The sequence below is a fragment of the Mustela erminea genome, chromosome 19, assembly GCF_009829155.1.
Source record: "Mustela erminea isolate mMusErm1 chromosome 19, mMusErm1.Pri, whole genome shotgun sequence".
In the NCBI taxonomy this organism is placed as follows: domain Eukaryota; kingdom Metazoa; phylum Chordata; class Mammalia; order Carnivora; family Mustelidae; genus Mustela; species Mustela erminea.
This window is the reverse complement of record NC_045632.1, coordinates 535,034-552,020: the sequence shown is the minus strand read 5'-3', so window position 1 is coordinate 552,020 and position 16,987 is coordinate 535,034. Positions and strand designations below refer to the sequence as shown.

The 16,987-nt window shown below is 52.6% G+C and overlaps 2 protein-coding genes across 2 annotated transcripts in view; both read right to left on the bottom strand.

Annotated features, from left to right (window-relative positions):
- ERFL (ETS repressor factor like) overlaps window positions 1–16,987 on the bottom strand; it is a 278,656-nt gene that overhangs the window by 133,321 nt on the left and 128,348 nt on the right. The gene's annotated exons all lie outside the window — the stretch shown is intronic.
- POU2F2 (POU class 2 homeobox 2) overlaps window positions 5,368–16,987 on the bottom strand; it is a 34,513-nt gene continuing 22,893 nt past the window's right edge. The window contains 10 exon segments of the mRNA XM_032323131.1: window positions 5,368–8,394; window positions 8,648–8,721; window positions 8,860–9,061; window positions 10,224–10,290; window positions 11,526–11,702; window positions 11,782–11,930; window positions 12,019–12,160; window positions 12,427–12,540; window positions 14,045–14,136; window positions 14,229–14,334. Coding sequence (XP_032179022.1) covers window positions 8,063–8,394; window positions 8,648–8,721; window positions 8,860–9,061; window positions 10,224–10,290; window positions 11,526–11,702; window positions 11,782–11,930; window positions 12,019–12,160; window positions 12,427–12,540; window positions 14,045–14,136; window positions 14,229–14,334 — 1,455 coding nt within the window. The 3' untranslated portion in view covers window positions 5,368–8,062.

The window sequence follows — 16,987 nt, the reverse complement described above, 5'->3', positions numbered from 1 at the left end:
AAGTCACCTGTTTGATAACCTGACTACACTCTGGGGCGCCTGGGTGACTCCGTGGGTTAAGCCTCTGCCTTTGGCTCAGGTCATGATCTCAGGGTCCTGGGATCGAGCCCCACATCGGGCTCTCTGCTCAGTGGAAAGCCTGCTTCCCCCTCTGTCTGTCTGCCTCTCTGCCTACTTGTGACCTGTCAAGTAAGTAAAATCTTTAAAAAAAAAAAAAGATAACCTGATTGCCCTCATGAAGAGCAGTTACCTGCTGAGCAGTTGTTCTCCAGCAGAGTGTGTGGAGCATGGACGCCAGCTTTCAACGACCTCATACCCTGCAGAAAGGCCTCAGGCCACCTCAGCCCTGCATGCTGGATCCCCTTTGGTCCCCAGGCAGAGTCATTCTCGAACTGCCTGTTCCCAAGAAGAGCAGCAATGTTCTAAAAGTCCTATCAAGTAAGTGCTTAGAACAATTGGAGGGTCTGTCCCTGCCAAACCAGACAGGTTGAATAAAGAAAAGGGATGAGGATAGGGGAAGGGGGAACGCTGAGGGTGCTGGTTGACTCCCAGATTCAGAAGAGAAGAACGGCTCTCTTCCTCAGCTGTTCAAAAAGAGTTTCCTTTTTAGAGCCTCTAATGAAAACTTCAGACTTACCCTGAGAAAAGCTGACGTGTGCAAACACTGCTGAACAAGACTCATTGTTCACCATCACCCCGCTGAAACTTGATGGTCCTCAGTTGAACCACTGTCCTAAAAAAAAGATGGCACAAATCAAGCCCTTATTGGATGCTGGGGTTTGGACAGCAAAAGGCTCTTGAACTTTTTTTTTTTTTTTAAAGATTTTATTTATTTATTTGACACAGAGAGAGAGATCATAAACAGGCAGAAAGGTAGGCAGAGAGGGGGAAGCAGGCTCCCTGCCAAGCAGACAGAGCAGAGAGCTGGATGTGGGGCTCCATCCCAGGACCCTGAGACCATGACCTGAGCTGAAGGCAGAGGCTTACCCCCCTGAGCCACCCAGGTGCCCCTGAACTTTAATGTTTGTTAGGCTGATTCCCCCAGAGATTCAGATCCAGCAAACGTGTCCAGATGAGATCCAGAAATCTCCATTCTTTTTTTTTAAAGATTTTATTTATTTATTTGAAGGAGATCACAAGTAGGCAGAGAGGCAGGCAGAGAGAGAGGAGGAAGCAGGCTCCCCACTGAGCAGAGAGCCCGATGTGGGGCTTGATCCCAGGACTCTGGGATCATGACCTGAGCCGAAGGCAGAGGCTTTAACCCCCTGAGCCACCCAGGTGCCCCCCTGGGTGAGAATCCCAAGCAGGTTCCATACCCAGTGCAGAGCCTGACTTCAGGCTCAGTCCCACGACCCTGAGATCATGACCTGAGCGGAAATCAAGAGTTGGATGCTTAACCAACTTGAGCCACCCAGGTGCCCCTAGAAATCTGCATTTAAACACCAATTCTGGGGCACCGGCTGTTTTCAGTCAGTAGAGTGTGCAACTCTTGATCTTGGCATTGTGAGTTTAAGCCCCATGTCAGGTGTAGAGATTACTTAAAAATAAAACATTTAAAGGGGCGCCTGGGTGGCTCAGTGGGTTAAGCCGCTGCCTTCGGCTCAAGTCATGATCTCAGGGTCCTGGGATCGAGTCCCGCATCGGGCTCTCTGCTCAGCAGGGAGCCTGATTCCTCCTCTCTCTCTATCTGCCTCTCCATCTACTTGTGATTCCTCTCTGTCAAATAAATAAATAAAACCTTTAAAAAAAATAAAAATAAAAATAAAACATTTAAAAATAAATAGGGAAGGCTGGGGTCATGGGATTGAGCCCCAGGTCAAGTTCCAGGCTGGGGATGGAATCTGCTTAAGATTGTCTCTGCCTCTCTCCCCACCCCACCCCACCTCCAATCAATAAACAAACACCATTTCTGATGCAGGTGACTTGCTGATCCCTCTAAGGAGCCTTGCAGTGCCTATTTTTAGTTGGATATGGGAGCTGCATAAAGAGAAGAAAAGGTGCTTTTTTTCTTTCAATCTTGCCAAAATGATGCAATGCCACTACTTCGTACCTAAGTGATCCAACACCTCTTCTGTTCTTTTCCTTTCTCCTATCTCTCCCACCCCCTCCTGTTGAATTTGCAGAATCCCAGCATCTGTGTGCCAAGCATACATCAGAGGGGTGGAACAGTGACAAGGAGACATGATGCCAGTGAGAAAACCTAGTTGTTGACAGCATTTCTGATTTTCAGTAGTGAGGTCATGGGGATCAGCCCATAGCCTGGCCTGTAAAGCGACTGTTCTTGCCAAATGACCTAGTCAAGCTGGGCACAAAAATTTGAATGAGTGTTCATGTCACTCTGAGAAAGAGTGTACCTTGTACCACCAGACAACTTCAAAGTCAACTGTTTTTCAAGAGTCTTGTTAGTCCTCTGGGCATGGAAGGGGGGAAGGATTCACTGGCTTCCCGGCTTTCCCATAGTTCTCATTTATTGAAGGCAGTGTTGCTAGAGATCTGTTCTAAGCACTTACCTCGTCATCTCCTTTAATTCTTCAACCCGGTAGGTTTGGTATCGCCCATATATTACGGATGAGGACATTGAAGGTCAGCTATCAAAAGTCACACAGCTATAAAATGGCAGAACTGAGATGTGAATTCAGAACTTTGAATTCATCCTAAATTCTGAGACTTGGTTCTGATGGGTGAAAATATGGCTCAGGCCTCATTTCTGAACATATACTGTTTGAACAGAAGCAAAGCCAACCCCCTCCACAGCACACACGTACCCACCACCCTTGCCAGAACAGAGAGGAGAACACAGGAGAGCAGGCAGCATTTCTCTCTGTACAGTTTTTACTTTTTTATTTTTTGATGTTGTTCAGATGAATGACACACTCAAGTTACAAAAATGGGGCCTTAAAAGAAGCACATTGTACAATGAACAAGCAGATTGGAGTTAAGAACACTGAAACGCTAACCCGCTACCACGAGAAGAGACAGAGAGGGGTACAGGATGGGCAGGGAGGGGCTACCAACACAGGGGTCAGACAGAACTGAAGGTGGGGCTAACTTCTGAGAACAGATGAAAGGCAGGTCTCCTCCAGGCCTACTCAATTTCCAGACACCATTTCATGGTCTCCCTTGCCCTCTACTTGCCACCTCCTCCCTCCCCATTCCAACCTGATCATAAATGAATGGGTGGGAGACACCCACCCCAGAAAGGCCTGAGCCACTAAGATCTTTACAAGGTGGGTGCTCATCTTGCCCTAGCACAGGCTTGGATTTGGGAGGTGACAGTGGCAGCAGTGGGACAGGAAGCCAGAAAGGAGCTAGCAGAGAGGAGTTGATCCAAGATCAGGCCCCTGCTTTTCCCCCAGACTCCTTGCCCCTTTCCCACCCCACCAGGATCCAAAGGCCCTCTCTACAAGTGCAGAGAAGCCCCAGTCACCCTGCAGATATGTAAATAAATAAATACTGAGCCCCTGGACTTGGAGGACAGGCTGGGGGAGGGGCAGCAGGGATAGAGGAGAGGAAAGGGAGGCAGAAGGGAGGGGTCACAGACATAGTAAATAGTTGTCTCCGTCCCAGCAACACTTCTCTCTAGATTTTTCTCTCCTTTTTGTGTTTGTTTAACAAGGAGCTAACATTTCAAGGACAAATACTTAAAAATATACATTATTTTTTTTCTTCTTTTTCGCCTTTGTCATCGTCATCTTGCTTTGGAGACTGCTGAGGTCAAAGTTCAAACCGCATGAAGGAACTGCGGCTTGGAGTTTTTGTGTATTTTTTTTAATTTTTCTTTTTTAATTTTTTTCACTTTTTTTTCCAACGTATAAAAAGGTAGCGGAGTTGTCTGTGGGTTTTTTTTTTAATGGTTAAATCTTTGGTTTGTTTTTTTTTTTTTTTCTCTTGGAGGCCTTTATCTCTCTCACTTGCCTTTCCCACTTGGAGGCCAGTGGGGGCCCGCGTGTCTCAGTCTTGCTCAGTCGGTCTCACTCTCTCTCTCACTCAGTTCCCCCTACCCTGGGCTAAAGGGAGGGAGAGGCACCCTGGGATTTGGGTGGGCAAGGAAATTAGTCAGGTCATCACCTAAGAGGCTAATCCCTTAGCCTGTCTGCCTAGGGTTCGGGGCTTGGAGACCCTCTCTTGGGTTTCCCCAGGGCAGAGATGTGCTGGGGGCGGGAGGGGGGTTGGGGGAACAGAACAAGACTCATATCCTTCCCTCCCCTCCTGATCATAGCCCCAACTCTTATAGGGCTTGGGTTCCCCTTCTCCACACAACCCTACTTATACCCCTACCCCCTCCCTCCCAATTCCAGCCCCCACCCTCCCAGAAAAGAACAGAGAGATGTTTCAGTTACTGGCATTTTTTTTTTTTTTTTTTTTTTTGGCACAAAAGGCCCACCATTAGGGTAGACCCATTCTCTGTCCCTCCCTCAAATAGGAGGTCAGGGTTGGGGAGAAGAGAATTTCAGAAGGTTCCCCCTTCCTCCAATCCACTCATCTTCCTCTTTCCAGCCCAGGCCGCTGGCCCCCCACTTCAGACATCTCACCTAGCCCAGAGCCTAGCTTGGGGTCTCCCTCCCCATCTCCCACATAAAGTCCCCCAGCCCCCCAACTCTCTCGCTCACACACAGACACACGGACACAGGCTCTGTACAGACCACAAAATAAAAACGATGAGATAGTTTTGTTTCCCGGAGTCGAGACAGGGGGTACTGGAGTGGAAGGGGCAGAGCGGGGTGGGGGGCATGAATTCCCCCATCACCTTCCCAACCCTGGCTCCCCCCAGCCCCCCAGCCCCTTGCCCTGGCTGGCCCCCAGCCAACGATATTTGGTTTCCTTTTTTTAACATTAAAGTTCTATGAGGTATTTGGTGCCTTATCTCGAGTCCTCGGGGGAGGGGGGCCCAGGGGGGAGACCTGGGGCACACTTGCCCCTCCCTCCCTCCCACCCCCTTCCCAATATTTGGTTTCACAGCTGTAGTTAAAGCTTGGGATTTGGTTATTTTTCCCCTCCCAGGAATTTCCTTTTTTTTTCTTGTTTTTCTTTTCCCAGTTATGGGGGTTGGATGGGGAGGGTCCCCCCTACCCCCCGCTGCACGGGGGTCCCTCCACCAATGTCAGGGCATTGGCCCCATCCCTGCCCCTGCTTCCTCCTCTCCTCTCTGCCCCACTCCCCCCACACTGGGGGGTACGGGGTGTGGGAGAGGTCCCGTGTGGCCGGACTTGATGGGGAGGAAGCAGGATGAAGTGGGTGGTGGTGAGTCCTGGATTTTCTTTCCTTTTTTCTTCTTTTTTCCTTTTTTTTTTTTTTTCTTTTTCTTGTTTTTTTGTGGGGTTTTTTGGTGGTTTTTTTTGTTTGTTTGTTTTTTTGGTTTTTTGTGTTTTTTTTGTTTTGTTTTTTGTTTTTTTTTTTTTGGTCTAGAATCATAGTTTTTGAGTCATCTCCACCATGCCTTCCATGCTGCCTGTCTTCTCGGAGGGGTATTTGGTCGTAATTCCTTTCATTTTGCTCTGCTCAAATGTCCTTCCTATCTGTTCAGGAGCCCTTGGCCCCCTCTCCACCCTTGGGCTGGGGCCCAGGCCCTCTCGCCAGTCCCTTCTCTTCAGGAAATAAACATGGACAAACTCAGAGGTAGGGTAAGGGCAGGGAGTCGGTTCAGCGGAGATGCTTACATTCCAGCAAGGATGGTTCAACGGCATGCCAGGCCCCATCAGTGCCAGGGCGGGAGGGGCAGCCGCTCCACTGCTGCCCAGACAAGGCACCCCGAGACCCCCAAAACAGCCGAGTCTCTGCTGTCTCCGTGGCCCAGCCCAACAGTTTCATTTCCCGGGTGGGAGAAAGGAGACAAGAAAGAAAGGACGCTGAGGACTTGGGGGACCCAGGGCAGCGGCCGCCTCTCCTTGGAGTGTCCAGCGGCACTGCTGGGGGCTCGGGGCTCTGGGCTCCCCGCTGCTCTGCCCAGCGGGGTCCAGGCCTCTGATTTCAATGGCTCGCGTCCTTCACAGCAACACTTTGGTTTGAGGAGAGACACAGAAAGAGGAGACTGAGAGGGGCGAGAGAAGAGTGAAGGATGAGGGAGAGAGAACGGACTGAAGAGAACAGAAAAAGAAATCAGAGGAGGAATCAAACCACCCGAAAATTTGTTCGTTTTCCTTTGTCCATTCTTTTTGCTTGCTTATTCCTTGTTTCTTTTTTTTTTTTTTTTTAAAGCTTTTTCAATGGATTGGGGGGCAGGGAGCTTGGGGCTCTTGACCCCTGCCCCTGAACCCCCCTCCCAGCCCTGCCCGCCCGCTTCCATCTGCCCTGGCTGAGGGACAGGCCCAGCCCCAGCCTCCCCCTCCGGCTTTCCCGAAGACGACGTCCATGAGGTATTTGTGAAGAGAAAGAAGCATCTGTCCTTCCATCTGCCTTGGGGACCAAGGGCCTGGACCACTGGTGCAGGGGCTTGGCTCCACCTCGCGGCTCCTTCTTATTCTTGAAAAGTCCTCGTCTTCTTTCCCTTAAATATATATATATCTATAAATTCTTTTTTTTTCTAGTTTTAATTTATTGTTTGTTTGGTTTTTTTGTTTTTTTGTGTGTGTGTTTTGTTTTTGGTTCAAAACTTTGTTGGCCTCCACATAGCAGGAGGGCAAAGTGGCTCCCAGCGGCGTCTCTCCTCTGTCCGTTGAGACGGGTCCGGGGCTGGGTAAACATGGGGTCCAGCCAAGACTTGAGGGAGGTCTCGTGGGAGTGGTGGCCACCACAGCGCCCTCTTGGATGGGGACCACAGGTCATGGCACTGTCCCCGCCACATGGACCCTGATGGGGATGCCACCTTGAGGAACCCCACCACTGGGGTGCGTGCGTGTATACATGTGGGGGGGGGGGAGAGGCATCTGCCAGTATCAGAGGGGCACAGGGTGGGAAGAGTGAGGTGAGTTCTCTTTTTGGTTTCTGGTCAATGTCAAAGAACGTGAAGGATCCCACGGATAGGCACTGGAATATGAATTTTTTTTTTTTTCAGGGAAACTGACAGACAAGGATGGGAAAAGAGACAACTCAAATGCCCTCACCTCATCCCTCTTGCCCGAAACGTCCACCTTCCCTTGGGCCGGGGCGGTGGGTGGATTCCAGAGCAGAGGACAGTGATGGGGTTGAGGGGGGCACATGTGAGAGCTAGAACTTCACAAAACAGCCTAGCCCACCCTTCAAAGGGAAAAGGGGTTGGTACGAGGGGTGAAAAATCATCCCAGGCCTGCCCCTGCGCTCTCCCCTGGCTGGGGGAGGGAGGAGGTTAAAGCGAGACCCCCTGCCCAGGTGGGGAGAGCTGGGGACCAAGGGAGAGGGGGACACATGGTAGGGACACATTCTGTTGAGCGCAACGCTAAAAATTCTGTACATCCTTTGGATGAAGCTACTGAATATTTGGTGTAAGGTTGTTTAGGCCCCTTCTCTTTCACCTTCTGGAAAAGAACATTTGGCGGGTGGTTCTGAGCCCAACCCGTCGGCCCCAGGCTGTGCCCTGTCTTCGCTGGCCCAGGGCTGGGGGCTGGGGCTGGAGGCTGGCACATTCTCTTTTGCCTTCTCTGGCCCCCACCAAGGGAGGCAAGATTGGGGGTTGGCCCCCCAGCCAGGGGCTCGGCGAGAGGTCCACCCTGCCGAGGCTTCTCTGCCCCTGGCTGGGGTTCTTATTTGGTGTCGTAGCAGTGAGGGTGAGCACACTGAGGTCTGGCTCGCAACTGGTTTTTGGTTTGGTTTTGTGGGGCATTTTTTTTTGTTTTTGGTTTTGGTTTGTTTTTCACCTCTGGTTCCTTTGGGGCAGCTGGTTTCTGTTGAGATTATTTTTGGTTTCTTTTTGTTGGTTGGTTTCTTTCATTTTCTTTCTTTCCTTCTTTCTTCCTTTTGTTTTGTTTTGTTTTTTTGGTTAGTTGGGTTTTTTTTGTTTTTTGTTTTTTGTTTTCTTTTGGTCTTTCCTCCCTTGTCACTCCAGCTCCAAGGACCCTCTGCGCCACCACCGCTGACCTCCTCGCCCTCTTCCCAGGCGGGGGGACTGAGGTGGGGATCAGAGGAGTAGGAGGGGAGGCAAGGTGGGTCCTCACTCGGGCTTGGACCCTGCCTCGGGCCCCCCAGGGCCTCCAGGGGTCTGTGCTGCCGCCTCACTGCAAGTGGAGGACGAGGATGAGGATGAGGAGGAGGATGAGGAGAGGCCCGGAGACTTGCTGGAGATGGAGGCCGCCACGGCCGCAGCGGCTGCCGAGACCAGGCCCACGCCAGGCGGGGCACTGAGCAGGGGCAGCCCAGCGTGGTTCAAGAAGAGCGGCGAGGTCACCAGGCCGGGGCTCCCCGGGGCCGCGCCAGCCGCCCCCAGCACCAGGTTCCCGCTGCCGTCAAGGCTGGTAAGGGGCAGGGTTCCACCAGAGGCCAGGGCTGGTGGGGAGAGAGAGAGGCTGGGCTGGGGCGCCTTCCAACATCCTTCCCACGGTGCCCCCTGCCTTCCCATCTGCCCCACTGACCCCCGTCAGCACCCCTCACACCTTCCCCAAAGGTGAGATGGGTATGAAGAGGCGAGCGATGCAGTGAGCAGGGACAGGATGGCATGGCTGGAGCAGCAATGGGGGGAGGCTCGAGGCCCCAAGGGGCCAGGCTGGTGGTGATGGGAGTGACATGAGGCAGAACGCACCTTGGATAGTGGCCAAAGGGTTGTTGCTCATGAGGGCTGGACTCAGCCCGGAGCTCAACCCCACCATTGTGCTTCTGCAAGAGGCAAAGCAGAGGCGTTAGCAGGGGCAGGGACCCGCCGGCGGCAGAACTGGGGCGCAGCTCCCACCCCGAGAAGCAGCAGCCAGCCAGCTTCTCTCCCCACAGCCTCCCAAACCGCAGCTGTCCACTTACCCCGTGCTGGGGTTCAGGCCCGACAAGCCGATAGCCGAGTGGCTGCCTTGAGGGCTGGGATTTGTGCTGTTGGTGGTGGCCGGGGGTGGGGGAGTGACAGAGGGGATGGAATTGAGGGGGGGCGCGGCCCCGCCCCCGCCCCCACCCCCTCCGGCTGTCCGGCTGGGGTGGAGCGTCCCCACAGCTGAGGATAAGGTAGTAACTGCCAGAGAGAGACAGAGAGACGGAGGCTTCAGCTTCCACTCGTCCTCCACCGGGGAGCTCGGGGTCCACCCCCGCTCGCCTTCCCGCCCGGCGCGCGCCCTGCAGCCTCTCCCCCGGAGGAACAGATTTAGGCCTCCCGCCCGCTCTTCCCACAGCCGCGGTGACAGCGATCGCAATAATCGCAGTGTGAGCCGCCACCCACCAAGCCGAGCCCGGTGCCCGGGAGCGCTCAGCCAGCACGAACCCCTCCCAGAGCCTCGGCGTCGGGGGCCCAGAGGACTACGCCCTGGGGCTCCCTCTAGGGGCCAGGCCCACGGTTGCAGCTGTGCGCCCCACGGTGGACCGGGCTCGGAGCCGGCTGGGGCCACATCGCCAGACAGCCAAGGGCAGCAATTTCCAAGCTTTCCGTCCCATCTGTACCCTTGGGAGAATGCCTTCACCTCTCTGGCCTTCAGTTCCCTAACTTGGAAAATGGGGTTAATAACAAGACCGACTTCATAAAATGGGTGTGAGAATGATTTTTTTTTTCTTTGTTTAGCTTATTTATTTAAGTAATCTCCACGCTCAGTGTAGTGCTCGAACTCACAACGCTAAGATCCGGAGCCACATACTCCACGGACTGAGCCAGCCAGGCTCCAGTTTTATTATTCTTATATATATATCCTTATAAATCCTTACATATATTATTCTCATATACACAAGCCCTGTCCCAGGAAGGGAGCAAGGAGGGCTTTGGGTACAAAAGAGTATATATGTGTGTGTATGCGGGTCTGTACGCAGACACACACTCTTGTATGTACATATTCATGTATAAAGCTTCTGTATGTAGTATACATTCACAATAGTTTTATAAAACCCGAGGCTCAGAGAGGTGAAGTCACTTCTGGAGCTCACACAGTTTATAAAAGGCAGGAACAGACCTGAGGACATCAACTTTTAGCAAAGCCCGTGCTTTTCTCATAGGAAATCACAGAGCAGAGGAGAGCCGAGCTGCTCTGGCAGGGAGGGGTGAGGCGGCCCTCTCCCGTCCGTGCCCCCTGCCTTCCTCATCCCCAGGCTCAACCTTGAGGCCCACAGACACCCAGAGCCACTAGAGAACCCCAGGCCTGCACTGGGTCCTCCCAATGCCCCCTCACCGGGGGGCTCTTGCCTGCCCTGACCTGTTGTGCTCAGACTGCTGGAAGCTTGGGACAATGGCAAGGTCCCGGCGCCCCCCTGGGGTGTGACCTGGGGAGAGACGAAAGAAGGCATGGTGAGGCCACTGTTTCCCAGCAGCCCCCATGATGCTCCCTGTGGGGAAAACCCCCATTCATCTGACCTCAGGCTGAGGGGAGAAGGGGCTCTGGGCACAATGCTATGCTTATATTATGCTAGGTTCTTTCCATCTTATCTAACTTAACATTTACCCAACATGATCCTGAGCCACAGGTGGGAAGAAAGCATTCCCGGTTAAGAGTGTTCCCCCACTGACACCATCAGTGTTTCCTCTGACACCATCCAGCTGCAAGTCTAAAGCGTGTGTGTGTGGGGGGGCGACTGTTATGATCATAAGGGGTGTCTCTGCATCAGAGTGTTGGGGTGTCCTACTGCTTGATTTTCTGGGACCACCCACCAGCCTCCTTGGCCTCCCTGCCTCCAGTCTTGTCCTTCTATCATCTCCAATAGCCTCATTCTTAATGTGACCCTGTCCCTTCCCAGCTCAAAAGTCCACATTAGCTCCTCACTGCCCGTGTTCACATTCAAGCTCCTCAGCATGTTACTTGAGAGTCTGGCCCCTGCCCAGCCCCTACCCTCACACTCATTCATATACATTCCTGCTCCAACCACATTAAATTGCGCTGGAGTTCCTCCAGTTGTGGTCAGCACACTCTGGCTTCTAGGCCTCTGTGCACAGCAGTCTTCAAATGGCTGGCAACCTCCCCCTCATCCTTTAGAACTCAGCTCAGGTGGTCTCTTCTTCCTCCATACCAGGGGGGCAGGGGGCTCCTCTCTGTCACGTCACAGCCCCTTTCCACATAAGATGCAATAAAAAGGTATCCCAGTGTGTCTGATCCTGAGTGGGTCTGTGTGCAGCGGTGAGCCTGAATGTACACCCAGGGACAAAATGCTGTCCCTGCCTGTGTCTGTGTGTGTGGCTGTGTCCCTGCCTGTGTCTGTGTGTGTGGAGGGAGGGATCCCTCCCCGTGTGGCCATGCCCTGTGAGAACTGGGCCCTGATTTTTGGCTCTGATGGTGTGTGTCTATGGGTGCTTGTATGCCCCACATAAGACCACAGTTTCCTGGAAACTGTCCCTGGGTGACTGTGCTCTACCCATGTGACAGCCTGTCCCTAAAAGTCAGTCTCCCTGCCCCTGTGCCAGGCACTGAGAACAAGCAGGTAGACTGTGCTTCACAGATGCGCCTGCCCAGGGGTGGGGTGTTGCCAGAGCTCTATGCCCCCCACCCCCCGGGGGCTCCTTGTACCAGATGGGGGCTGTAGCTGGCCGGTTTCCCCGGGCTGGGCAACATGGGGGCTGCACTGCAGGGGTTGATGCGTTTTTCCTTCTGGCGCCGGTTGCAGAACCAGACGCGGATCACTTCCTTCTCCATGTGCAGCTGCTCTGCGATCAGCAGGATCTCCTCTGAGGTAGGCTTCTGGTTCTGCGGGCAGAGGGCTGGTGAACCCCAGGTCCACCCCGACCCCCCACCCCAACCCTCAGGGCCGCACAGAAGGCCTCACCGCTAGAAAACTCTTCTCTAAGGCGAAGCGGACGTTTGTCTCGATGCTGGTCCTCTTCTTGCGTCTCCGGCCGGGGAGCCCGTCAAAGCCCAGGCTGGGGCTGCTCAGCTGGTTGGGGCTGGGCAGGCTTGAGTCCACAGACATAGTCTCTGTGCCCGGGCGGAAACAGGGGCATGAGAGGGCGCCTCCTGGGCCCAGCACCCGCCGTGTGCCCTGGGAGCCCCAACCCAGTCCCACCTGCGTCGTTGAGCCACTTCTCCAGAAGGGGCTTGAGTTTGCACATGTTCTTGAAGCTCAGGTTGAGGGCCTCGAAACGGGAGATGGTGGTCTGGCTAAAGTCGTTGCCGTAGAGCTTGCCCATGGCCAGGCCCACGTCACCCTGGCCGAGTGAGATGGGAAACGGGCAGTGGTCAGGGCCTGGCCTGCGGGTTAGGGCTCACCGCGGCACAGGCTGGCCACACCCCTGCCCCGCCCACCAGCCTGCTGCGGCATCGCCCCGCCCTACTACCTGACCACACCTACTGCCCAAGTGTCAGGGAGAGCAAGCCCGCCTCCCGCCCACCACCTGGCCAGGCCGCTTCAGCCTCACGCCCACCGCACCTCCCCCCACAACCCCCGCCCCACCGCTGCCAGGTGGCACCAGACCTGTGTGAAGCCCAGTTTGATGCGGCGTTGCTTGAAGGTGCGGGCGAACTGCTCCAGCTCCTCCAGGTCACTGGGCTCCTCGGGGTGGGATGGTGGCTCCAAGCATTTGGGGGGCTGCGGGTGTGAGAGGTGCGGGTCGGGCAGCGTGGGGCGGGTCACGGCCTGGTAGGGTGGGCAGGGGTGGGTGGGGTGCAGGACCGAGGACCAGGATGGGGCTCAGCGATGGCTGCACAGTTCCCCCTCCCTCCTTCCCTCCCTGCCCTCCCGCCTCTTCCTGCAGGCTCTCTTCTACTGGTCCCCAGGAGGCTGGTGCGCTCTCACTGTCAGTCCCTGCCGAGGAGACACTCGGCGGCTCTGTAGGGACCTCTCACTGCCCCAACGCTCTCTCAGCACATTCCCTCCCAGCATGCAAACTCCCAAAAGGAGTAGCCAGCTCCTTTCAACCAACTGCTTTTTCCCTGGAGCTGGGGCCCATGGGTTTATCCTTCTCTCAGGCAGGGAATCAACAGCTGGCTCTGTTACCGAATTGTCAGGGGCAAGTTTCTTAATCTCCCTGGGCCTCTGTAGAATGGAAATAATCATGGCTGCTCTGCCGACCCCATGGGGTTGAGGGATGGGGGAACCCCCTTTAAGATTGCAAATAAAGTGAAAATGTTTTAAAAAGTAGATGGGGAGGGTGACTGGGGGATTTACAAAGAAGCAACAACTCTCTCTGGATTGCTTCATTTCCCTAAAAATATCTGAAACAGGTGTTAAGTGCAACCACGTTGGTCACACAAGTCCTCCATCCATTATCCAAACGCTGGAGCCAGATGTGTTTTGTAACCCAGAAATTTTAGATTTTAGAAAGCCTACACAGGCATATAAATAATGTGACCCCCTCCCCATCAGGGTCAAGGCATCGCCCCATCACCGAACACATTAACAGCTCTTAGCAAAGCACAAATATCACACAGGAGGGAGAAAAGGAAATCAGACTCCCTGCCATAGGTCAAGGTGGGTTTTGCAGCCAGATGACTTCTGGTCTCACATTACAAAAACAACTTGGTTTTCCAAGCATTTTGGGTTTCAGAATTCAGCCCAGCCCTGTATTAGTCTCTAAACTTTTGGGGTTTTCTGAAATAGTTCATATTTTTTGAAAGGGCTGTTTAAAAAAAAAAAAAAAGTGGCTAGGAGGTAACACTAAAATCCATAAAGAATCATGAAAGATTATTAAAGCCTAGAACCCAGTCAGCACACTGAAAGAAAGGCCATGCCACAATCTATAGTTTTTGTTGTTGTTGTTGTTGTTGTTGTTGTTTTGTGCTTATCCACGTGTGCATTTTGGGACAGCGGGGGTCAGATCAAAATCTTTCATCAGATTCTCAAAGGAGTCCATGTGTCTGAAAGGGTTAAGAGCTGCTGGCATGGCTGATTCCCCTCCTTCTACAGAGGAAGAAGCTGACCCAAACACGGAGCACAGCCTGTCTAAGGTCCCACAGCAAATCAGTGGCAGAGCAAGGCTGGTCCCCAGGTCTTCTGACTCCTGACCTGGCTTCTGTGGTCATGAGAAGGGTCAAAGGGAGAGGAGACCCTCACCCTCCCACCCCCATTCACCCAGCCTGGCACACATTCTCACCTGTGTGGGCAGCCCGGCCCGGGGCTGGGAGGTCAGAAGAGCTCCCTGGGTTTGCTGAGGTAGCTGGAAGAGATTTGGCGTCGGTAGCAGGCCTGGGGAGACAAGGGGATTGCACGGGGTGAGGTGGGGGGAGAGTTCTGTGGAAGCATCCTGGGGAGGGGAGGCCTTTGGGGTGGGGCCTTACCTGGCTGACTCTGCTGGGCCTGTGGCAGCAGGAACTGAGCAGGTGGCTGGAGGTGGTGGCCGGGGACAAGCACCAGCTGCTGAAGCTGGAGGAGCTGCTGTATGTCCTGGCAGGAATGGGGACAGACAGAAAGACAGCCTGAGTCCTGGCCCAGCTCCCTCTGCATTGCTTGAGCCCTGAGGGACTCCACAGGGTGGGCAGGGAGGGACAGAGCACTGGCTCTGAATGGTGTCCCATAGTGTCCCGGAGCTAAGCACCCCCAGGAGGTTTCTCCCAACCCAGGGCTACCAGAGCATCCTATCTGGGCCATCCCAGGAGGGCTCACTCTTGATTTACCTGCTCTTTCTTAAAGAAATATTTGCCTTGTCTTACATTCCCGCAGAACAAATAGGATCGTTTAAAAATGTAAATCAGACCAAGTCTTCCTTTCTCTTAAAACACTCGAGGCAAATGATACCAAGTCTGGAATTAGCTTTAAAATACTCCAGCACAGTAAATTGGTTCAACCACTTTGGAAAACTCTTTGGCACTGTTATGGTTTGAACTGTGTCCAGCCCTCAAAAAATATGTAGGAATCCTCACCGCCCCCACCCGAACCCCAGAGGGTGACCTTATTTGGAGACGGGGTCCCAATCCAATATGATGGGTGCCCATTTAGTAAGGGGGAATTTGGACACAGAGGCAGAAATGTACAGAGGGGAGGCGCTGTGAAGAGAAAGCAGAGAGAAGATACCCAACCCTGCCAACACCCTGGCTTTGGACGGAGAGCCTCCAGAACTGTGAAAGAAGACATTTCTGTTGTTCGAGACAGCCACTGGTGGCTGCTTGTTACAGCAGCTCTAGAAAACAAGTAGAAGCACTACTTACTAAAGCTGAATGTATGCCTGCTTCACCACCCAGCAGTTCTACGCCTGGGGGTAAGCCACTGTCAGTGCGTTTTTGTGTTCACCAAGAGACACGTACCCGAATGTTCACGGCAGAACCATTTGTAATAGCCCAAACCCAAAGATAGCCCAGGTACCCATCAAGCATAGAAATGGGTGAGTAAACTGATTCAGTGGGCTACTACAGCAATGAGAAGGGGCAGTCTACAACCTATAATGACGCACAGCAAAATAAACTTCCCAGACATGATACATAGAAGGAGCTAGACACGGTAGAGAGTGTCCTCTCTGGTTCCATTCGCATGTGGGGAGGGAGAGGCAAGAAGGCATCACAGGGCGCCTGGGGAGCTGGCCATATTCACTTCTTGATCTGGCTGCCAGTTACAGGGGTACGCTCAGTTTGCAAGGGTCATTGGTCTGTATATTTATGATTGGTGCACTTTTCAGTATTTGTTACAACTTCAATGAAAAGATTTTTTTTTAATTATTTATTTATTTATTTGACAGAGAGAGACAGCAAGGGAAGGAACACAAACAGGGGGAGTTGGAGAGGGAGAAGTGGGTTCCCTGCTCAGCAGGGATGTGGGGCTCGATCCCAGAACCCTGGGACCTGAGCCAAAGGCAGATGCTTAACGAATGAGCCACCCAGGTGCCCTGAAAGATTTTTTATTTTTTAAGAAAATGAGGCAGGGACAGAGGGAGAGAAAAAGAAACAATCTAGCCTCTCTACCAAAAAATGAGGGATATAAAGGAAACAGGATTGGCAAAAGGTTGGAATCTGTTGAACTGGGTGAAGGCATGTATGGTTCCTTATATCATACTCTCCACTTTTAGCTTTGAACATCTCCAAAAGAAAAAGTAAAACATACACACACACACACACACACTCCAGTGGCTTCTTGTGGCCACAATAATACAATCAAAACTCCTCACCTGGTCTCTAATGTCCTTTATACCAAAGCCCGTGCTACTCTTCCTGACCTCAACTCCTACCTCAGGGCCTTTGCACATGCTGTTCCCTCAGCCAAACCAGTTCTAGTTCTTATACTCCTGCCTAATCCCTTCTTATCACTCAGGTCTTCACATAAAATTACCTCTTCAGGGGCCCCCTGGGTGGCTCAGTCAGTTAAGTGTCTGACTCTTTTTTTTTTTTTTTTAAATTTTTGAAATTTTTATTTATTTGACAGAGAGACACAGCGAGAGAGGGTACACAAGTACGGGGAGTGGGAGAAGCAGGCTTCCCACTGAGCAGGGAACCAGATGTGGGGCTTGATCCCAGTACCTGAGCCAAAGGCAGACACCCAACAACTGAGCCATATAGGCACCCCAAGTGTCCAACTCTTGATTTCAGTTCAAGTCATGATCTCAGAGTCATGAGATTGAGACCTGCGTCAGGCTAGGCATGGAATCTGCTTAAGATTCTCTCCCTCTCCTGCGCCTTCCACTTGTGCTCTCACTCTCTCTCTCTCTAAAATAAATGAATAGGAGTGCATGGGTGGCTCAGCCAGTTAAGCATCTGCTTTCAGCTCAGGTCACAATCTCAAGGTCCTGAGATCGAGCTCCACATTGGCTTCCCTGCTCCGTGGGGAGTCTGCTTCTCTCTCTCCCTCTTTCTCTCTGTGTTCTCTCTCTCTCTTTCTCTCAAATAAATAAGTAAAACATTTTTTAAAAATAGAGAATAAATAAATAAATAAATCCTTTAAAAAAGATTCTCTCTCTCTCTATCCCCACTCCTCAGGGACTCACGCTCTCTCTCGGGAAAAAAAAAAAAAAATCACCTCTTCAGAGATGCCCTCCTTGACCATCTAATCTAAAGCAGCCACTACCACCCCTCCTTTTGTTTTTTAAAATATTATTTTTTAAATTTATTTGACA